This window comes from Amia ocellicauda, chromosome 5, assembly GCF_036373705.1.
Source record: "Amia ocellicauda isolate fAmiCal2 chromosome 5, fAmiCal2.hap1, whole genome shotgun sequence".
Taxonomy (NCBI): domain Eukaryota; kingdom Metazoa; phylum Chordata; class Actinopteri; order Amiiformes; family Amiidae; genus Amia; species Amia ocellicauda.
This window is the reverse complement of record NC_089854.1, coordinates 39,804,344-39,823,501: the sequence shown is the minus strand read 5'-3', so window position 1 is coordinate 39,823,501 and position 19,158 is coordinate 39,804,344. Positions and strand designations below refer to the sequence as shown.

The following is a 19,158-nucleotide window of genomic DNA, read 5'->3' as shown; positions in this document are numbered from 1 at the left end:
TCTTGAAGAATTATTATATAAACCATTGTTCTTCGTTTGTACATGTTTTTGTGAATTCATCACACACTTTATTCTAAAGTGTTATCCTTTACCTGGTGATGTTTATAGTTTTTTCATGATTTGTTTTCTTAGAAACATTCTTTAGTAAGATTCCATACTGTTCTTATTTATGGAGGAAATGCCCCTAATCAAAATATATCAGCATTTCTGTTTTGTTTTTGAGAACAGGGTGAATATATTTGAAAGTGCATGAAGCATGTTTCTTTCTTTTTACATTTGCTATGTCCACGGTTTTTTTTTTTTTTTTTTTTTCCATGGGTGGTTTGGGTTCTGTTATTTTTCTTGATTGAATTACAGTGAACTGCAACTGTTTCTATCCCATATTATTGTCTGTAACGGTGTATATTGCTGCAGGTACAGAATCGGTTAGGGGATTTAGTAACAAACCTGCAAGGAACCAAGATTAACTTAGAGGAACAGCTCAATCGAGAGGTACGTCTCCAAATATTAACAAATAAAGACAACATTTTAAGAGCTTCTAAAAGTTTTGTAATTTGTATTACATTTAGTCCTATCTAGCTAGCTACCTATAGAACAAAGATGGCAACAGTTACATACATGCTTTGGGATCTCCCCTTAGCTCAAAATTATATGTGGTGTGAACTATGATATATAACATGTATGAATATCTGTGAACTGGAAAAAAAAAGACTAGCTGAGGAGCATTACATGTATGTATCTACAGCAATAGCAACAGAACATATTGTTTACAAAGCGGGATTTTTCTTTTAGGTTCAAAAGCAAGGTATGCTGTCCCATAACGCACAAGACTCACATCTCCTCTGGGAAGCAGAATTGAAATCAAGGTCTAAACTAGGACTGCGACTGGCTGAGTTGGAGAGAGAAAAGGGGGATCTGATTAACCAGGTAGCTTTATTTGGTTTTAAAATGATAGCATAGGAAAATATAGACTAGAGAAGGAATAGCTTAAGACAGTCTTCCTACTTTTTAAATCCTTAATACCATAAATTCTGTCTGTAGTGCAACCAGTGTACAGCTAGGGAAGGAAAAAGTTGCTGAATGATTGACAGAAATTCCAGCTATCACTTTCTAGTGATCTAAATATACAATAAAGTAACACATCCATGGCCATCTATTGTCATCATTTATCCTTCTAAGATTTAGACTAAATTCCTGAGTAAAGAGTGAAACATGTTTGTAACAATCATCTGCCAGTTTTTGTTTTTTCCCCAACTCCTTGTCACTCGTTTTTATTAAAGGTTGAAATTGAGAAGAAAAAATCTAAAAAGATAGCAGAGCTGAAGAGAACATCAGAGACCAGGCTTGAGCAGGAAATGAAAAGAAACAGTGACCTTCAAAAAGAAATGAACAGGTGCCTCTTTATTTTTTTAATTAGCTTTGTTCTTTGCATTACAGCCATTACGACCTGTAGTATTTGTATTTATCTTCAGTTAGAACAAAAATTGACCCATTTGTTACATGGCCAAGGTTTTGTAATGCAATAACTCCAAACATTGTAAAATTACAATATCTATGATTGAATGGGTGTTTCACATTGTCCCGTCTGTTGCAGGCTGAGGACGTATGCTAAAGCAGCCAAGAAAAGACTGAAGGACCAGGAGAGTGGAGAGCTTGCTTCTCAGCTGAGCAGCTTCCGAGGAGAAATGGATAACCGACACCCGGAGACAGAGGCCACTATTGCCAGATTTAAAACCAAGGTACATACATTTGTCAGTTTGATGCATTAACAAGGGGAGTTACATGTATTGGGTTGGAAATGAGGACTTCTAATATAATCTGTAAATAAAATACATTTTTAAAGTCTTGCATGTTTAAAAATCATAAAAAGATACACGTTTGTAATATTGCCAGCTCTGAAATTGTGTATCAATACAAAAAACAGTGATGTATTATACGAGAATGATTCTCACAAAACAGTCTCATATTTGGGTGCCACCCAGGTTGATGACCTCTCTCAGCAGTTGGATAGGGAAACATTGAAGTCCACCAGACTGGAGACGGAAAACAGTGACCTGAGGGAGCAACTTTCCTCACTCAAGACCTTGAGCAAAAGACAGGAGAACCTGGAAAGGAGCAAGAGGCAGCTGGAGGACGAAGTGGCCAGACTGAGACGGCACTTGGACACCAACATGATGGACCAGAGTCAGATGGAACAGTACAGGTGCTTGACGGAGGAACGAGCTCAGCAGGAGATCAGGCAGAAGCTTGAAGAAGTCAACTTATTTTTGCAGGTGAACCATTTAATCCAGCGTGATGCTTTGAGTTTCAGGGGTTAACTGTTTGGGTGAAGACCTTGGGGAAAATGTGTCACAATCTTCATGCTGTTCTGACTCCAGTCTGCCAACTTTATGACTGAATAATAATAATACTACTTGTACATGTAACCGCTATGATGTTTTGTTTGTTTGTCATTAGTGGATGGGTCAAAATTTTGATTTAGTCCAGCCCTTAGCCAGTGATTGACTTTTTCTCTTTCTCTAATCTCTGAACTGCTTCTCTGCTATTAGAGTCAAGCCGCCTCTCAGGAAGCCTTAGAGCAAATTAAAGCCACCAATGAGGCGACTTTGAGGAACAAACTGGAGCAGAGAATCCGAGACCTGGAGTGTGAGCTGAGCAGGGTGCGCAGTACCCAGCAGGACAGTCTCTCCCAGAGGGACTCCACACAGGCTGAGCTCGAGCGCTACAAAGACCTCTACGCAGAAGAGATCAAGCTACGCAAGTCCATAGCGGCCAAACTAGAGAGGTAAGACATAGTTCTGTTCTTGAACCTTCTTCACCCAAGCATTTTTCATATATATACTTAAAGGAAAGTAAATTAAACTCTAATGTAAAGATACATTAAGGTGGTGGTGCTCAACCCTGGTCCCGCAGAAAGATGGTTCCTTGGCCCTGGTCTTGGAGTCGGTGTGCTATTTTTTGGTCCATCCGAGTTCCCAGTTCCTTAAGTGATACATTAACTGAATGATTTCCACTCTTTAACAGCTGACAATAATTAAAAAGATCCAGTCAAGCCATTTTAAGTAAGGTTAGAGTTAAAGTTTAGTCCTTTAGAGCTCAGATGGAATACAAACAAGATAAAACACGGGAACTCCAAGACCAGGGTTGAGAACCACTCTGTAGAGCCCTAATCCAGTTGGTCTTATAAGTCACCTTTAATCAGATTCTAAAGCCTGAGGACTCATGATCATGACTGATGAATTGGCAAGTGAGTTCAATTAAGGGAAACTGGCCCTTGCAGGCTGAAGGGGAAGTCTGCCTCAATATTTACATGACTGACTTTACCAATAGACCAGCTGCCTAATAGAGTGCAGGGCTTCCAGATGGATGAGATAACAAGTGACCTTCAAAGCCTGCTAGATTGGGCTGTCCAGGACCAGGGTTAGACATCATTAAGAAATGTGAATGTCAAAAATATATATATTTAAGGGGGGGCATTTTTATTTTTTGTTTTGCTTACTTTTGCTTCTATTTCAGGTCCAATGAGAGGCTGGATGAGGCCAACACCAAGCTGCTCAGTGAGCGTCAGCGCAGTAAATCTCTGATTGCCAACAGTTTTGTGAACGGGAGTCTGGCTGCAGGTCCCTCCTTGGACATGAGTGCCCTGCAGGGCGGGGTGGGGACTTTTGGTGGCTCTCTGGGGCCCCTGAATAGAAACCTTGGTCTCGGAGGAAACTTTCTCAGCCCAGTGGGACACGGGCTGTCTCAAAACAACCGAGTGGAGGCCTATTTAGCAAAGGTTAGATTCTGAATGCACATAATCAACAAATAAAGGGTGTTGGTTCAGTAATGGCAGTAACCGCACTGACTCCATCGTTCCTGCATCTTGCCATTCTTGAGGATAATAAATAGCAATTACAGGTCTTGACAAATGCACTGATTTACTTATACCATTACACACAACACAGTTAATTCTATTATAGATTAATTATGATGAATTATCACAATGTCATTGTCATAGAATTTTGAAGGTGGATGGCAATTATTATTGGGTAGATACAGAAAACAACTTACACAGAAATAAAAGCTGTTCTTTGTCCACAATTAAGGTACACTTTGAAAATATATACTGGAACTGGATTCTTTGACCTTTCCTGCAGCTGCACCTGGATGTGTTAAGCTTTTCCTCTATCCTTCAGCTCTGTCTGAAATGACACACTGCTTTACTTTTAGTCCCTAAAGTGTGGGATTCTTGTAGCACAACTTTATACTTAACTTCTTCTGTTTCTTACTCCTTCAGCTCCTAGCTCAAAAGTCTGTTTCTCACCTTTCTTCTCTTCAGCCAGATTCATGACAAGGTGTGTAGTTGTGTGCAACTATCTGCATTCTTTGATCTTTGACCTCTACCCTAATACTGCTTCAGCAGCCTAGATGTTTCAGTGACGGCACTTTGAAGTCCAAGAAACTTGGATTGGGAATGCTGTGTCATTAATTCACCTTATCTGAAAATCAACAGCTGTGTTCATTTTTAAATTAACTCTGTGAATTTCTCAGGACTGACCTCAAGAGGGTGTATTATTTATTAAATGTACAATACAATCTTGGATTTATCAGTAGCAAGGAAGCACTGGTAGTTTTTCCCAGAAAAGACTGAATTACCAGATAAACTAATTAATGTCCCTATTCAGTTAGGATAGCCACATCTTTCAATACAGAAAACAGAAGAACATTTAGATTTCTGGAAGAAATATTTTCTCAATGCTTTGTGATAAAGCTGGAGACCCTTGCAGAGCTGTGTAAATGTAGTTTGCATCAGTTTTAACAAACGTTAGTTTTGCCATATTTGCTTGCATTTGTACAATATTGGCTGCATGCTGAGATCAAAGCAAAATGGACTGCATCTATGTTTTCTCTACTTTTTGTCTCCTAGTTCTCTTGTTTGTTATATTGGGGCTGCTTTTTGCACTGCTCTTTGTCTGGACTTCACCAGTTCCAGTGATTCTAGTGTGTATTTGTAAAAATGTACCTCCATGCATTTATTTTGCACAATATGTTCCTTCCTGTACATGGGCTTTAATTATGAATGTGCAAAAGGTTTAATTATTATTCAGATCACACCAGTATGACAGCTTAATTGTACTCTTTGTATTTTTCCCATAGTGGAACTACAGTGGAGGTAGTTTTACTGAAATTCCATTTTAAAATATATATGTCTGCCCTATTTACATCAAATTAAATCTCTAAAACAAATATTCAATCAAATATATTTTGCACACCTGCCAATATCAGCTAAATTGAATAATTTCCAGTCTGCAAGGTGGGCAGGACATATGCAGGTGATGGAAAGAACAGGAATCCATGCATGCAGCTGTCTTCCTTTATTGACACGTTTTCACTCTCTGCACGCTACTTAGTTTGCTTCATCCTAGGTTTCTTTACAAATATTTGACAGGTATATCTTTAAGTCATTTACACTCACCTAAAGGATTATTAGGAACACCTGTTCAATTTCTCATTAATGCAATTATCTAACCAACCAATCACATGGCAGTTGCTTCAATGCATTTAGGGGTGTGGTCCTGGTCAAGACAATCTCCTGAACTCCAAACTGAATGTCTGAATGGGAAAGAAAGCTGATTTAAGCAATTTTGAGCGTGGCATGGTTGTTGGTGCCAGACGGGCCGGTCTGAGTATTTCACAATCTGCTCAGTTACTGGGATTTTCACGCACAACCATTTCTAGGGTTTACAAAGAATGGTGTGAAAAGGGAAAAACATCCAGTATGCGGCAGTCCTGTGGGCGAAAATGCCTTGTTGAAGCTAGAGGTCAGAGGAGAATGGGCCGACTGATTCAAGCTGATAGAAGAGCAACTTTGACTGAAATAAGCACTCGTTACAACCGAGGTATGCAGCAAAGCATTTGTGAAGCCACAACACGTACAACCTTGAGGCGGATGGGCTACAACAGCAGAAGACCCCACCGGGTACCACTCATCTCCACTACAAATAGGAAAAAGAGGCTACAATTTGCACAAGCTCACCAAAATTGGACAGTTGAAGACTGGAAAAATGTTGCCTGGTCTGATGAGTCTCGATTTCTGTTGAGACATTCAGATGGTAGAGTCAGAATTTGGCGTAAACAGAATGAGAACATGGATCCATCATGCCTTGTTACCACTGTGCAGGCTGGTGGTGGTGGTGTAATGGTGTGGGGGATGTTTTCTTGGCACACTTTAGGCCCCTTAGTGCCAATTGGGCATTGTTTAAATGCCACGGCCTACCTGAGCATTGTTTCTGACCATGTCCATCCCTTTATGACCACCATGTACCCATCCTCTGATGGCTACTTCCAGCAGGATAATGCACCATGTCACAAAGGTCGAATCATTTCAAATTGGTTTCTTGAACATGACAATGAGTTCACTGTACTAAACTGGCCCCCACAGTCACCAGATCTCAACCCAATAGAGCATCTTTGGGATGTGGTGGAACGGGAGCTTCGTGCCCTGGATGTGCATCCCACAAATCTCCATCAACTGCAAGATGCTATCCTATCAATATGGGCCAACATTTCTAAAGAATGCTTTCAGCACCTTGTTGAATCAATGCCACGTAGAATTAAGGCAGTTCTGAAGGTGAAAGGGGGTCAAACACAGTATTAGTATGGTGTTCCTAATAATCCTTTAGGTGAGTGTATAATGCCACTTTTCCAGTACGTTTATCTCATAGGCAGCTTTATTTGCATCAAAGACGTAATATGGTGTGACAACATCACACACAGTTGAGGCCTCCATTTCCGCTGTGTGACTAGAAAGCAAATGCCATTGATAGAGATCTGAAATGCTCTTCAGCTACCTGCTTTCATACCCACATCCACCTGTTAGCACATGCTATTTCCAATTTTTAGTTTCATCACAAAATTAAGAGGTAGAAACATATTCACAGTGGCGTGACTGGCGTTGAATGTGCCATTGGGAAGTTTCAGAAAACTCATGTTGCAAGATTGAAAAGGTGATTCATTTGTCAGTGATGTTTCAGTTAATCAGAAAAAAACCTTTTATGACATGGTGGCTGAGTACGGGGCAGATGTTGGTAAAAGTTCTGCTCATTACAAGATTTCTGTATCTTTTTCAGATGCAAAGTGAATTGGAAAAAAACATCTCAAAAGAATTAGACAATGGTAAGTTGGGTTTTGCTGCTGTTTTTTCTGTATGATTGTCATTCACAAGTGTTTAAATGTAAGAGGATTCTTTTATTTCTGACTGAACTAAGTTAATATTTTACTGTTTTTCCAGACAAAACACTGGCTTACCATACCTTAATAGTTTGATGAGGACGTTATTATAGTGTTTACGGATTGGTAATATAACTATGCCAGGCCACCAGTTTGTATCACAGCTTGAAACTAATTAACATAACTGTAGAGTATGTTACGCACTCTGCCATGGCTTCTATATAAGACTTAGCGGATTAAACACTGTCATCTGACCATCTGTAATGCCCTGTTTGTTCGCAGCTAATGCTGAGCTGGATCGTGGTTCTGCCAGGATGTCTCCAGTCGGTTCAGCGGCTGGTCTCGACCAGGACCCAGTTTCCAGAGCTACCCAGCAGTACTTGGAGGTCTTGAAGAAAAACTACAAGATTTAATAACCCACTACGATCACGTGGTACACAAGTATTACCCGTTATACATGTTTACATGTCGAATTAAAGCAAAACATTACATTAAACTTTAATTTATTTATGCTTTTCGCAGAATTCGAAATGTTGCACACTGCACTTATACGCTCAGGAGGAACACTACATGAATTTCAATTGATATCATCAGAGCCATATTTTCATCAGCTGAATATGACCGTCAAGTGTTGCTTTCTTTCAACAATCTTTCAGGATCAGACATTTTTATCGTTACACAATATATCGGTACATTCCATATAACTGCCATGCGGTCTGCCGTGTATTAGCAGTTCTGTACAGCATACATTGCTTCCACTCAGAGTATTATCCATATCTTGAACATATTATTGCCAAGTTATTATTTGTGTACATGTTACATTAGCTACTTACCATTAAATGGTACAAAAACATTTTTCCATTTTCTAAATCTATATGTACTTTTTAATGGAACTGTTCTTGTGCTATTGTTCTTAATTGCAATTGAGAGATACCTTTTGAGGGAAAAAAGGTTTCTAGTGAACAAGCTAATTAATCTTTTATCTCTGCTCCTGTTTGAAAATGTCATTCAGTATCGATTTTATGTCTGTAGCCTTTATTTCACCAATTTAGAAATAATCCCACTTTTCTAAACCAAACCGTTTTCTAAACCAAAAGAATAGAATCAATTTGAAATACTTAAAATGATATAACTGACAATCAAGTGTGTAATGTTTATGTAAAATATGACAATTTGACCACTATTGGTTAATGCTGTAAAACTTTTTTGTATCTATTACCTACTAAAGCAGTGGTGGGCAACCTAAATTAATCGGTGGGCAGCAAGTCCATCTGTCAAATAACTATTTGGGCCGCAAGACCACATTTTTACAATTACAAGCAATACAATGCAGTAAATACGTATCTACATATGAAGGGATTAACACATTGATACAAAATAATAAGCAGTTTTCATAAATATACTAGTTACTCTATCCATCACAGCCTTCAGTTGATTTCCAAAGTCCAGCTTTGCAGCTTTCAGTGCCTCCTGGTGGATTTGTCAATGTACTCCCAACACATTTAGTATGTGAGCTTTCAACAAAGTCACAAATCCACGATGTACTCCGACCATAGGACAGCCATCTGTTATGACAAACTAGTTTCTCCAATGGCAAACAATGCTCTTTCAAAAAACAATGTTTCGAGAAAGTCTGATCCTTGTGTGCGCCTGTGTAATCTGCAAGATCCAACAATTCCTTTGTCATATGTAACTTACTGTCTACACCTCGAATCCACATGCAGAGCTGAGTAACATCGCTGTTGGCAGTGGACCCGTCCAGAGCTACACTAAATGCTTCGCTGCAATGAAGTATGCAAAAAAAGCTGACTGGCCAATTCGTCAGAAATATAATGTACTCTGTGACAAACTGTGCGTCTGCTGAGCTGCAGGCCTCTTATATGCCAGAGAATCTCCTCTGTTTTTGAACTGCTTAAATAAAATCCCAAAAGACTCAATAAAGCACTCTTAGGAATTCTCCATCCAAGAAGGGCTTAGCATTTTTGAGGTCTTGCCCACCACAGCTTTAAAGCAATACTTGCACACTTTATACCAATTCGGTTTTTTCAAACACACCTAGCTCATTAGAAATGGCTTTAACAAAAGTTAGAATAATCAAAGCAGAGCTGATGATATTGCTTGTATAAAAAGAGCCAGGTCAAGAGTTACAGCATTCACAATCAAATAATCTAGACCTGATCCCACAAGCGCAGACTGGGATTCCTATGAACACATTGCTCCTAGCACTGTCAATCTGCTTGCTTGTATGAAAGAGAGCTCACTCAATGTAGCCTTTGTGTGTGTGTGTGTTTCACTGTATTTCATGGCTTCTGAACGGAAAATAAACATTGAAGCTGTGGCAGGGTGAACCTATTTAGTGTGTTGTTTTTTGGGGTGGGGTATCACTGGTAGTTAGGGGAAAAGCATCTTTGCCCTGCCTTAAAAACCCTTCAACTTACTTGAATAATCATCCAAGAGAAGCCATACTATTATTTTCATTTTAATAAAGAAAAACACTGACCTTTTTCTTTATAAACGGTTTTAAATAAATAGCCTATGCATGTTAACACCACACAACAGCTTAACCATAAAGCAAGTACATGTATACATATGGTCTTTAAGGAAGTTGTTTTGCAAAGGGAGATATTTCTAAAGTCTTCAGCCACTGCTTAAAAGTGGCATGGTATATTTTTGAGATGCCTTTTGTTTTCCCCATCCGTGATATTTTTTTATGCTACAGTGTTTGGTTTAAGAGCCTCCTCTGGCGTCAGACATTTCTATGGGAATTTATCAATGTCAAAGGAGATATATAGATTTTGTATTGCTCTTTTGGAAGTAATTTGCAAACAACATTTCCTAACATGCATGTCATACTGGAAAACATGAAACCTACAAAGGAGTACAAGTATGAAAGAAATGCAAAACTACATGACCATTGTTTTACTTGCAACAGCAAAAAAAAAGTCATTGCTCTTATTAGTCTAAAGGTTTTATAGAAATATACAAATTTTGAAATTCCACTTCCAGGATTTAAAATTTCTGGATATCCAAACTAGACTCTACTGCCAGTCTTGCACCAGTAATCAGTCAGTAATGATTAAACCTCATGCAATTTAAGAATAGCAGATTAAAAAATGCTTTGTTTCTATTTTTGTCTTCAGTACAAAACGCTGATGAACATTCACACACACACAAAAAAAAAAAGTCCTTAAGGAAGTCCACAAGAGGATTTCTCCCTAGATGAATATCCAGGTACCCTAAAAGCCAACATCTGAAACCTCCATCCCAGCAGTGCTGTCAGTGGACAACAGAATTGAGTGGTTCTGCACGAATGTTGCCCAGATCCAGGGCTGAATCCGTTTCTTCATCGATCTCTCCAATCACAGCCCTGCAACACACATAAAGATATTACATGAGAATCAAATTGAATTTCTTTTCATGTATGTGTGAGAGAGCAGCAATGCTGTAATGAACATCTTGATCTTGATGTTTGTGTAATGATGAAAATCCTAAGTTCTCCTTAAGAAGTGCAGCAGGCGTCAAGGCCAGGGGTAGGACAGTTGTCTTGTGTTAGTATGTTAGCTTGCAAAACCTTGTGTTATACAACAGCAACCTCCTTCATGTGAAATACTGTTTTAAGGCTGAATCGAATGCTTTGATTAAAGCATTGTGTTTGGTTAACCTCTAAGTTCTTAAACAGTTTGTGTACTTACACGTTGTCTCCTCTGACAATGTATAATCCTAGTACCACTTGTTCAACTCCCTGTGTAGAACTGAAAACTCTCTCATGGCTCTCATCAAGGATCAGATTAATTGTCTGATCAAATCCTTTAAGAGTCCCCTAATGAAAGAAAAAGAATAATCAGGTATATGCCGAGTACATACGACATATATTGAACAGCAGTCACATTAAGGAACAAGTTACATATTACACCATTGCGAAGTCTTGAGATGCAGCTTTTGTAGACATCCCGTGCGCATGCGCATTAAAATACAATCTTTGATCAAAGGCTCGTATCAGACACACTACTGCTCCCACTTACCACGATCATTCTGCCATCTGATGTGATAATTGCCACGGTCCCTACGGTTCATCAAGTTAAGGGATAATTCTGTCAAAAACTTAAGATCATTGATAACAGCCTGAATGGCACATGTGTTTGCATGTGTAAAGTACTGTTCAGACCTTTATAATCGGTACAACGCATGGGAATAGACACACGTGATCTCAGTAAAGGTAAATACAGCAGGAAAACTATTTATTAGACACGTTTCCACTCAAAATACACTTTGCATCATTAGTTATCCGAGTTAAACAGGTTCCCCGGCCAGAACTTTTGACACATGAACAACTCAATCAGATCACGTAGCTAATGCAATAGTTTGTACTCCTTTGTACTGTATTTCTTTATGTATAAGGTACAATAAAATCATCAGGTGTCTCGTCGTTTCAACAACATAGATCACTCCTAAACGGTACATGTATTCTCATGCATCCCACACGTAAGTACAATAACATGCATATTTGTTTTATATCGTTAATTAAAAATAAAACCGCAAGTATCTTTAAAAAGTTTGAGATGTTTGCCTGCTTTGTAACTGATCATTAACATTACCCCTGAAAAGGGTATACTATACATCCACTCGCATGCAAACTAGGCCAACACACCGAGTCTCCGACAGCCATCATTCACGTCCATTCATACATGCATCCTTGCGTGATCGGTTTCCGCACACACATGACGAACTTGCTTGAGGATACGGTTGATGTAGCTTTCTAGTGCAGTAGACATTGTGCTGTCAGCGGAGACTGGCGATTTCCAACAGGAATGAAAAATAAATCAGGCTGCTCTTACAAACCAACAAAACGAGCACGGCGGAAATAGGAAGGCATGACACTCCGCGTTTATGAGACACATCCGCACTTGCCACTGGCCTCACTGTTGGGACGGAACCGCGTATCGATTTCATTGGCCTTTCTCTTGTCGCTGGCAAGACGTCACCGTGGGCTGTCAACAGACAAGTCTAATCGATTGCCTATCGTTGGATTGATCTGACCGTATTTTATCACATAAACAGACACAGTAATGAGCTGTATTCGGCTTATGAAATAAATCATCTCTAAGAAACACATTACCTGTATCTTTGCATGTGAAGAATAATTCAATAAAACTAATAAGTTGTATTATTATTATTATCATTATCATTTTCATCATTGTTAGTGTAGTATAGTACAGCACAATTCAATACAGTGCATATTGTATTAAAATGCAATATAATACATTGTATGACTGGATAAACCATTTAACCAGAAGTCCTTGTCATTAATACAGTACTTGAAACTATATCAATAAGGATCACAATGGCACATCAAGATAAAGATTTATTAAGATTGACCAGGAAAGGCGATGATGTGAGCAGATAAGATAGCAGACCATGCCATGATAATGCAACACCAGTCTCAAAACATTTCAGTCTGTAATGCAGCATTGTGGTGGGTTGTGTCTTGTGCGTCAGGGATTAAGTGAAGCTGCTGGTTTCATTTCCAGCAGGGTAGATATGTTGTTTTTGTTTCTAATTGTTATGCATAGTGTGTTGTCACCTTCAGTTTAGGATCTTAAAGGCGTGATAATTAGCTTTGTGTGCAAGCGTGTCCAGAAAAGAGCCTGTTAGAATGGATTATCTGAAGAGAGATATTCAAGTAATTTTCTTTAAAACATCCCCAATGTATCTCACCCTGCCTCCAATACCGACATGCAATCAATTGGAACTAATAGCTTTTTAGGAACATTCAGAATAGAATTTAAAACTATGCAGCTTGGCTTGACAATAGGCCTGCTGTTCCAGAATTGCATTTTTTACTACACTATTCGGCGGGCTCTCCCCGGTCTGTGGGGGTAGTGTGCTCAAGCATAGTTATTTATAGTCAATTTCTGAGTCATAGCCCTAAAATGGATTAATTTCTCCTTGATGTTTTAGTTAGGCATTCCAAATAGTTATTTTATGTTCGTGACAATGTTATTTGTAATGGTGTTGTTTTGTTCAATATGATTTAACATTAGCTTAATACTTTCAATATTAAAGTCAACAATTATATCAGAAAGGCAATAATTTGCCGGTGATTTCCCAATTTTTTCAGAACTTCACCTGTTTTGGTTTCACAAAGACACCAATTATAAACATGCAGATGCTGAGGAATGGGATGCCCTTACCAGTTTGCACACTATGCATTAAGGATTGTGGATGGCATGGTTTTGCTTGATTGGTGATGACACGAAATACAAACGCAGTATCACATACTTCACATTGACACACATATACAAGATCTCACAGCATAGCCCATACATTGTGTTAGAACAGTTCCCTTTATGCCCAAAATGATGTCCAGAGATGAAAATATACACTAGGTGTGAAATAAACACTTTTATAAAAAGGGGAAAGTGATGATGATGATGATGATGATGATGATGGTGATGATTATTAAATGCTAGAATCCTATACAATTTGCACTCTCCAAGAAAGCCACACACAGCTTGTATCAGTTAATGAAATGCTATTAGCCTTTAGCTTTCCTGCATTTCATTTGTAATAAATCTTGAAAATCAAAAAACTAGGTTGTAGAAATGACAACAAAGTAAAACAACAGATCCAACAATTGTGGGAAGGACTTTGGAAAATGACTCATTCTCTCTGTTTCTCTCTTGCTCTCTCTTTGTTTATTGTATTTGTAATATTTATTTAATATGATTTTGATATATATGCAAGCTGCATGCGCTTCTACCTGGAGTCTGATTACATGTACAGTAAAAATGCGATGTATTAAATGTAGCCTTCCCCCTTAAGCAACTTGAAGTATCTGAACTTGTCTAATCTTAAATTTATAATCACCACACCATTTTCTCTGAAATAACGTTTTGTGATTTCCGGGTATCTCTCAGATTAAAGGATTTGAGCTATTAGCACCATAATAAAGAAATTAATTTAAGTCATGCTTTCTTGACTGATCTCCAAAAGTAATTTTGAAAGCATTCTTTTCTTGGTTGAATAATTTAGGATTAATAAGTGAATGCTTATTTTAATCTAATTTCATACTATAAAGTGCCCGGCCTTGGAAGTGGGTACAAAGAACACATAGCCCCCTGATTGACGTTTTACTAATGGGTTTAGAGTGTTGCTCGAATGGGGCGTGGGAAATGCAGGGACTACAGGCCCTCTATCTTAAGACTCTAGCACCCTAGTAAATATCTATCTATCTATATATTAAGCAATATTATTACATTTTTGTTTTGGTGAAAATATATAGTTACAATCATCTTTCATTACATTGTTGGTGATAATCAGTACCTAATATCCTGTGATAGCTGTGCCCTAGAACACTCAGTCTGAACTTTGCTTTCAGTTCACTGTGTCCCATAGGGATACCACCTGACAGAGCAAGATTGAGCTTTTCTCTTCCCCTGTATTTTATTCCTTTCGATATATAATCTGCAGATGTGTTTGCAATTACTTTGTAGCTATAACCATTTGTTTTCTAGCTGACAGCTGACTCCATAAACCTCAGATTACCTCAGAATTACTCAAATCAACAGATTGGGATATAGTTTTTCCCTTCCAGCTTCCAGCTACTGAATACACAAGACTAATCTCCAACGTACATTTGTTATGGGATTATCAAATGAAATCAGGTGCTCTGTGAGGTGCATTTTGCTTTTTTAGAGGCAGTCCTTGTCTTCTCTTGAGATCTAGTTGGTGGCTGACTGAAATTCCATTCAGATAGATATGAATTATAGTCACCCTAAATTGAGAATCCAAAAGATCAGTTGAAGATATTACCTTTCGTTTCAGGATTTTGTACTGGAATACTAACCCTTTCCATCAGCAAGTGCCAACTTCTGAAATGATATGTGTCTGTAGAATGACATTTTCCTTTACACACTGATGATATATCTTTTTATTTTATTAATTAGAGATAATATTGTTCAGTGAAAATGAATCATTTGCAATAAGTATGTTTGGCGAGCTTTTGCATTAGGCATCCTTAAAAAAATTATATAATTGAAACACGTTTTAACCTACAAATTACATACATACATATTATTTGGTGAGTTCATTAGTGAAATCGTGTTTTTCTTTACCCATGCTATGTTTTCTGAGTTCGTTGACCTATTATTCTGAGTTGAGAGACTTGTAAATAGTAGTAGAATTGGGAAAATATATTTGCATAGTGTAGTGAAGTCTTTTGATTATATATGATACAAATAAACTACACACTATAATGAAAATGACCAAATACAGTCCAAGATGATTCTTTGCTCTATATTTCCCAGCTGTCTTCTAGAGAATCTTGTCACATGTTCATTTCAATTCCTTGTGAAAGAATATTTACCTCATGGAGTGGTTTCCATGCTATATTAGACATAATGAGCATGAATGGTTAGGATAGGATAGCAGAAGTCATTGTAAGACTGATTTACTGTCTCAAAGGATCATGCTTCTTGGTGCCACAGATTTGTCTTGATGTTTAATAAAGATTTATGTTAAAACACACACAGACACAAAGTGCATCATTAAAATGAAATCTGTATTGTTACAGCTTGCATAAAACGAAATATAAATTCTATTTTAAATCAGAATAAACACAAGTCCCCAATGTTCCCTAGTACAGAATACATTTTTGTTATGTAAAGGACAACATTTTTTTTTTTTTACTTTGTCTTAAATATTAAGGAATCCCTAGAATGATGTATATGGGCGTGTGCGTCTGCAGAATTTGTGAAAGTCAAACTTCAGGTTAAGGTGCTAATCAAAGGAACTGCAATTCACAAATAACCCAACAGGTGGCATTATAATGTTACGGTTCAGTGCTGTTAAAGCTACAGTAGTGTCCAAAACATCAAATCAAATAGAAATATGTACCAATGACAACATCAGTTTAGACTTACATCATGTAAAACCCGTTTCTGTGTGAAGCCTAACACAGGGTTCATGGTTCAGGGTTCAAAAAATGGTCATGGAAAGTCATGGAAAAGTCGTGGAAAATGACCAAAACAAGTAAGTCATGGGAAGTCGTTACACATATACACAGTCAAACCCATTTACAACATACATGGGATACATACTCACCTAAAGGATTATTAGGAACACCATACTAATACTGTGTTTGACCCCCTTTCGCCTTCAGAACTGCCTTAATTCTACGTGGCATTGATTCAACAAGGTGCTGAAAGCATTCTTTAGAAATGTTGGCCCATATTGATAGGATAGCATCTTGCAGTTGATGGAGATTTGTGGGATGCACATCCAGGGCACGAAGCTCCCGTTCCACCACATCCCAAAGATGCTCTATTGGGTTGAGATCTGGTGACTGTGGGGGCCAGTTTAGTACAGTGAACTCATTGTCATGTTCAAGAAACCAATTTGAAATGATTCGACCTTTGTGACATGGTGCATTATCCTGCTGGAAGAAGCCATCAGAGGATGGGTACATGGTGGTCATAAAGGGATGGACATGGTCAGAAACAATGCTCAGGTAGGCCGTGGCATTTAAACGATGCCCAATTGGCACTAAGGGGCCTAAAGTGTGCCAAGAAAATGTCCCCCACACCATTACACCACCACCACCAGCCTGCACAGTGGTAACAAGGCATGATGGATCCATGTTCTCATTCTGTTTACGCCAAATTCTGACTCTACCATCTGAATGTCTCAACAGAAATCGAGACTCATCAGATCAGGCAATATTTTTCCAGTCTTCAACTGTCCAATTTTGGTGAGCTTGTGCAAATTGTAGCCTCTTTTTCCTATTTGTAGTGGAGATGAGTGGTACCCGGTGGGGTCTTCTGCTGTTGTAGCCCATCCGCCTCAAGGTTGTACGTGTTGTGGCTTCACAAATGCTTTGCTGCATACCTCGGTTGTAACGAGTGCTTATTTCAGTCAAAGTTGCTCTTCTATCAGCTTGAATCAGTTGGCCCATTCTCCTCTGACCTCTAGCATCAACGAGGCATTTTCGCCCACAGGACTGCCGCATACTGGATGTTTTTCCCTTTTCACACCATTCTTTGTAAACCCTAGAAATGGTTGTGCGTGAAAATCCCAGTAACTGAGCAGATTGTGAAATACTCAGACCAGCCCGTCTGGCACCAACAACCATGCCACGCTCAAAATTGCTTAAATCACCTTTCTTTCCCATTCAGACATTCAGTTTGGAGTTCAGGAGATTGTCTTGACCAGGACCACACCCCTAAATGCATTGAAGCAACTGCCATGTGATTGGTTGGTTAGATAATTGCATTAATGAGAAATTGAACAGGTGTTCCTAATAATCCTTTAGGTGAGTGTAATGTACACTCTGATACAAAGTAACAGTTTCATGGTGCAGAATAAAATTGTAATAAATCCTGTTTTTAATTGTCCTTTTAGTACATACTCTGTAATACATGTGGTTATTATGAACGTCATGGCACACAGTGGTCTGTGCCAGATATTATGTACACAGGGATTTGCAAGTCTTGGGAGAGTCCGAGAGGATATGGATCCTGATGAAGATCTCTTTTAGATTGAAATGAAGTTTTTTGTGAGATAAAAAGGACATGCTGTTTTAATTGTTGCTGTATCATTATCATACACACAGTGTTCCAGTTTTTATTTAGGACAAACCAAAACAAACAATAAAACAGGTTAGTTTTTTTTTATCGGGTTTAATAAGATGAATGAAAAAAAAAGGTTTTACTATAGCCTACATCAGTGGTTTTGCAATAATACAATTTAATTTGAGTTGAATAAAACTATATGTATTGCTATTACTATGTAATTGTTATTAATTAATTAATTTAGCTGATGTATAGATAATATAGTTTGTACTGTAATTAACATGTATACTACATATACATTGATCAGATAGTACTAGGTTTAATTTTGCATTTACATCTTTGTGTACTCTTCATTGGTTGATGGTACGTTGTTTTATTAAAGCGGGTGAATTGGGTGGCTGTAAAGGAAGGAGGAGGCCGTTATGACGTTGTGTTTATCAATATCCTCATTATTTTTTATTTCCAACTTTCCAGCATTTTTGTTGTAAACGGATAAATCATTTAGTCATGGAAAATCGAAAACGATCATGGAAAAAAATAATCAGATTTCCGTGGGAATCCTGCTAACAGTTGTTCTTTTTCAAAATTAAGTGACTGAGATCACTGTAGTGACATATGTGGTTATTATTATATATATTTTAAACAAACTGAAACCAACCATATGTATGTTTTAGTTTTAATATTTTTGAAAATAATAATAATAATAATAACACAGGAAAGGAAAAAAAGCCTTGAAGCAAGACCTCCTACGCATTCTATTTTAATGATCTTATCCAAGATGACAAGGTAGCTTTAAGTACAAGTATATTATCTATAGTATCTCCATAGTGACTGTGCTACAAAGAGATTCCAGAATTGGTACAATCTCTAAGACATCTGCATTGCGTAGTATTTCTGTGCTTGTGTAAGACAATGGCATTCCAAAGTAAACAAAACCCAAAACCTGAAAATCTAGATTCCCTCTGTTTGATGTCACTTTCCATAACTTTTTTTTTTAAACATTCCAGTTAATGTGGTATCTGTCACAAAGACAATACACTTTTATATATGTAGTGCCATAGATAGGTACATACATACATACACATATAGACTAATAGATGGATGTTATAGAGCTAGGGTTATTGTGAATTGATTTAAAACAACACTGGGGGGTATTTGTAATGTGTTTTTAATGTCATGACTCTCATTTGTCATTTTTCAATTTTGAATACAGGTTAGCTTTTCAGAAATGCAATTATTATCTATTTGTTTTGTATATTTTCTTGCCTACTCTAAAAAAAGCCTACCTTAATAGTTTTCCTTTTAGATTCAAACACTCAGTATTCACAGAAAACCTGGATATCTCTCTGAATTACAGCTAAGAAAACAATATTCACCA

At 37.8% G+C, this 19,158-nt stretch overlaps 2 protein-coding genes across 5 annotated transcripts in view; one reads left to right on the top strand and one right to left on the bottom strand.

Annotated features, from left to right (window-relative positions):
* Positions 1-9,564, top strand: part of ankrd26 (ankyrin repeat domain containing 26) — a 36,140-nt gene extending 26,576 nt beyond the window's left edge. For all 3 annotated transcript variants that reach the window (XM_066705140.1, XM_066705138.1, XM_066705139.1), the window contains 9 exons: positions 415-492; positions 793-927; positions 1,281-1,393; positions 1,595-1,739; positions 1,983-2,273; positions 2,550-2,785; positions 3,517-3,778; positions 7,113-7,158; positions 7,495-9,564. In XM_066705140.1, coding sequence (XP_066561237.1) covers positions 415-492; positions 793-927; positions 1,281-1,393; positions 1,595-1,739; positions 1,983-2,273; positions 2,550-2,785; positions 3,517-3,778; positions 7,113-7,158; positions 7,495-7,625 — 1,437 coding nt within the window. In that variant the 3' untranslated portion in view covers positions 7,626-9,564. The remainder of the gene's footprint in view (positions 1-414; positions 493-792; positions 928-1,280; positions 1,394-1,594; positions 1,740-1,982; positions 2,274-2,549; positions 2,786-3,516; positions 3,779-7,112; positions 7,159-7,494) is intronic.
* A 552-nt stretch (positions 9,565-10,116) lies between these two features.
* Positions 10,117-12,122, bottom strand: lsm8 (LSM8 homolog, U6 small nuclear RNA associated). 2 transcript variants are annotated; one of them, XM_066705173.1, is made up of 4 exons: positions 11,954-12,122; positions 11,235-11,275; positions 10,905-11,032; positions 10,117-10,579 (listed from the first exon to the last, which is right to left on the bottom strand). In XM_066705173.1, exons 1-4 carry the CDS (start codon positions 11,982-11,984, stop codon positions 10,489-10,491), a joined length of 291 nt encoding a protein of 96 aa, XP_066561270.1. In that variant the 5' UTR covers positions 11,985-12,122; the 3' UTR covers positions 10,117-10,488. The 2 variants fall into 2 exon arrangements, with proteins under 2 accessions (XP_066561270.1, XP_066561271.1); XM_066705174.1 differs by lacking the exon at positions 11,235-11,275 and having other exon boundaries at positions 11,861-11,964.
* Positions 12,123-19,158: the final 7,036 nt, after the last annotated feature.

What these genes read in the sequence shown, in the direction of transcription:
- lsm8 (XM_066705173.1), bottom strand. Translation starts at nt 11,984, where the DNA reads ATGTCTACTGCACTAGAAAGCTACATCAACC. An exon ending in ACTAGAAAGCTACATCAACC is followed by an intron (nt 11,276 to 11,953) that starts GTATCCTCAAGC and finishes GATGAACCGTAG; the next exon opens with GGACCGTGGCAATTATCACA. An exon ending in CAGATGGCAGAATGATCGTG is followed by an intron (nt 11,033 to 11,234) that starts GTAAGTGGGAGC and finishes TTCTTTCATTAG; the next exon opens with GGGACTCTTAAAGGATTTGA.